This window comes from Anopheles coluzzii, chromosome 2 (genome assembly GCF_943734685.1).
Source record: "Anopheles coluzzii chromosome 2, AcolN3, whole genome shotgun sequence".
Taxonomy (NCBI): Eukaryota; Metazoa; Arthropoda; class Insecta; order Diptera; family Culicidae; genus Anopheles; species Anopheles coluzzii.
The window spans coordinates 105,081,954-105,085,093 of NC_064670.1; the positions used below are offsets into that span (position 1 = coordinate 105,081,954).

General features: G+C 43.7%; 1 protein-coding gene across 1 annotated transcript; it reads right to left on the reverse strand.

The window, feature by feature from the left end:
- Window positions 1-760: 760 nt before the first annotated feature.
- LOC120949967 (carboxypeptidase B-like) lies at window positions 761-1,915 on the reverse strand. Its single transcript, XM_040367636.2, has 3 exons — window positions 1,777-1,915; window positions 1,291-1,707; window positions 761-1,219 (listed from the first exon to the last, which is right to left on the reverse strand). The coding sequence occupies exons 1-3, from the start codon at window positions 1,861-1,863 to the stop codon at window positions 761-763; spliced, it is 963 nt and encodes a 320-aa protein (XP_040223570.2). The 5' UTR covers window positions 1,864-1,915.
- Window positions 1,916-3,140: the final 1,225 nt, after the last annotated feature.

The following is a 3,140-nucleotide window of genomic DNA, read 5'->3' on the forward strand; positions in this document are numbered from 1 at the left end:
TTTTTTGAACTATTTTAAATTTGGTCCTTCAAACCGGAAATGCATTTAAATCATGGCGTCCATAAATTACGTCCAACCGTCAATACGTTACACTCACAATGATGAAGTGATTTTTTTTATTTGGCGAATACGAGAAGGAGGAGAAAGAGGAAGAGGAGGAGGAGAGAGGATTCTTTAAAAACTCCCTATGGTTATGAAAAAGATGTAAATTGTGCCGTAAACTGACTGTGGTAAATTTTCCTTCAAATAAAATACGAACTACGTAACAATGAATAAAATGAGAATGTCTTGGAACTCTTCGTTTTATTCAAACCACAAAATTGATATTTCATCATTATTCAGAACTCAAGGATTAACGATTTAAAGTTTTAGTGTTGAACAACGAGTCAATAGAAAAAAATCAAATAGCATGTGATCAAATATTTAGGACCAATAATACACACCTTTTAATGCAATTGAGGATGACGTATAAAACAATTTTTAGTATTACGTAATTTATGGATAACCTATATGGTACATTGTATTGCAACTGAAAATGACGAACAAACCAATTTAAAGATTTACGTATTTTATGGATAACCCCTAGGATTAATACGTTTTTTAGGCCATCACCTTCGGATGTTTTTCTGCTGATCAAATCACACACCAACTGATACATAATTTTTATAGTTATTTTTTTTAATTGTGTGTTTACTATATAACATCCACATCCTTCCCTTACTCAAGTTCCAGATCGTTAGAAAGTTCCCATCACGTTCGTCTACTTGTTGTTGGCGACGTACTCCGCCATCGTCAGGAAACCGTACGTCGTCTCGCTGAGAAGCTCAGCCATCTGCGACTCGGGCACATCGTACCCATAGTTACCACCAGCGCCGGTCTCAAGCGTAAACACCAGATCGGGCTGAACCGTGCCCGCCACAAAGTCAATGCTACTGCCCGAGGCAGGCGTCTGCAGCAGTCCCGCACCACCGCTAGTGAACACACGTCCATTCTGTCGCATCAGCGTCAGCGCAACGCTGTTGGCAAGATTGCGCAGCTCCGCCACGTTGGCCGGATTGGTGGTGGCACTGTGAGAGAATGGGTACAGCACCATCTGGTCGGCTGACTGGATGCTCAGATACAGAGCCAGGTTGGCGCTGTTCGCTTGGATTAGATTGCGCAGGGCAGCAGTTTCGGGCGCAGAGAAGGCTGCCGTACCGACGAAGCTATCCGAGCAGGGCTGGAAGAACAGGATGAGCTTGGGTTTAGTACACATACACAGGAAAATCTAGCTCACACCACACGACTTACATCATTGCTTCCACCGACGGTGTTCCACAGGTGGCCAAAGTTGCGGTTCAGATCCACACCGAAGCATCCATTGCCGTTGACGCTGCGTGACTTCAGCCACAGCCGGTTGGTGGTGCGCGAGAACTCATACCCGTCCGGGTTGACCAGCGGCACGACCAGGAAGTTAACGTTGTCCAGGATATGCTCGAACTCGTAGTAATGCTCAACGATCTCGTGCAGAATGTAGTTAGCAGACATCGGGGAGATCCATTCACGGGCACGCAGACCAGCCTCCACAATCACGAGCGGCCGGTTGGCGACGTTGTTCTTGCTGACACGCACCGCCCGAATCGGGCGTCCCTCAGTGCTGGTGCCAACGTTCACAGCGGTGGCGATAGTTGGGAAGTCTCTCACCAGCTCATCAATGTACTCGTTCATCTAGCATCAACCGGATTGATAGATAAATGGTTAGAAAGGAATGGTTAAGGACGTACAAGGCAAGCTTACCTCCTGAGCAGTCCAGTAGTGCTCAAAGTCAAGCGTGGCTCCAGCCACCAGGGCCACGAGCAACGGTAGTACGAGAAGGCTACGCATCTTGGAGTGAACTGTGCCGATCGGAAGCCGCAAACTGTATTGATGACCAAAAGCTGACCTTCACCCGTTTATATACCGTTGTCCGCGATTGGCTCCCAAAAAGTCCCAAGATAGCAACAGTGCAGCGATACGTCGAACGTCCGTGCACGATCAGTAGTAATAATTCAGCAGCAATATCCACATCTGCATTCCGTGAACAGCGTTCTATCAGCCGGTAACAATCAGCAAATATCAGGCAGGCAGGCAGTTGTAAGCATTGCCCTAATTGCCGCGCATTTGTACGCGTGTGATTGTTTGAAATCAACGGTCTCGGCATACCCGTTATCATAGCCGTTAGGGTGTCGCCTGTACAACATTGTACGACACTGTGCGATATCGGCAACGGATTACGGTCGGCCGTTATGATTGCCACTGCCGTTTAGTGCGGCGGTTTGCTACGTAAGCGATTAACGGGAAAAAGATAATCGGTGCAATAAAACAAACCATTCGTCGTTTGCGTAAGATTTTAAGTCGTTAAGCGTGATTATATCTTATCGCAAAGCGATGGGTATTGGACTGTGGAGATGTTATGCAGCGGAAACCATGTGGTTTTTTAGGTATCGTGGTAAAATTCTGGATGGTTCTTTGCGAAATCTATGCATGCGTTTCATCAGTTTTGTTTTATTTATTGTGGCTTACATTAAGTTACAACGTCCTTTCCATATTTGTTTATTTTTTTAATTATCTTTGTCCTGTACTTCGTTAGTCTTCGATCAAGGAGATCATTTCTTATTTGGATCATTTTCAGAATCAACGAGGGGTAAGAAGAAAAAGGCAAGATGAAAAAATCCAAGTTACACACAAATTTCATTTCTGTTATTCAAAACCCAAAATCTTCAACACAAATCCAAGCAAAGCTTGAGCACAATCAGCCAATAATTTCAATCATTGTGCTAAATAAGGCACATTGTACTAAACGCCTGAAAGTATGCAATGTATATGCTTCGTTTCTGAAAGCTTCCTACAACCCTATCGTGGATTAGTTTCGAAGCTGGTTTTTTATTCAGAGAGAACGACTTTGGCCGTATTGTTAGTTATAAAAGATTAAGAAATTGTAATAAAGTAGATAAATATTAGAAAATAAAGCTAAAATTCGATTTTCACGACCCTTGAAATTAAAAAGGAAATGATAATTTATTCACAAATACAATTCAACTCATCCCTTCACGGTGTCCAATAAATCTCGGCATGGAAACAATTGTATCCGCTTTGTTACGCAATCACACACAATACGTGCC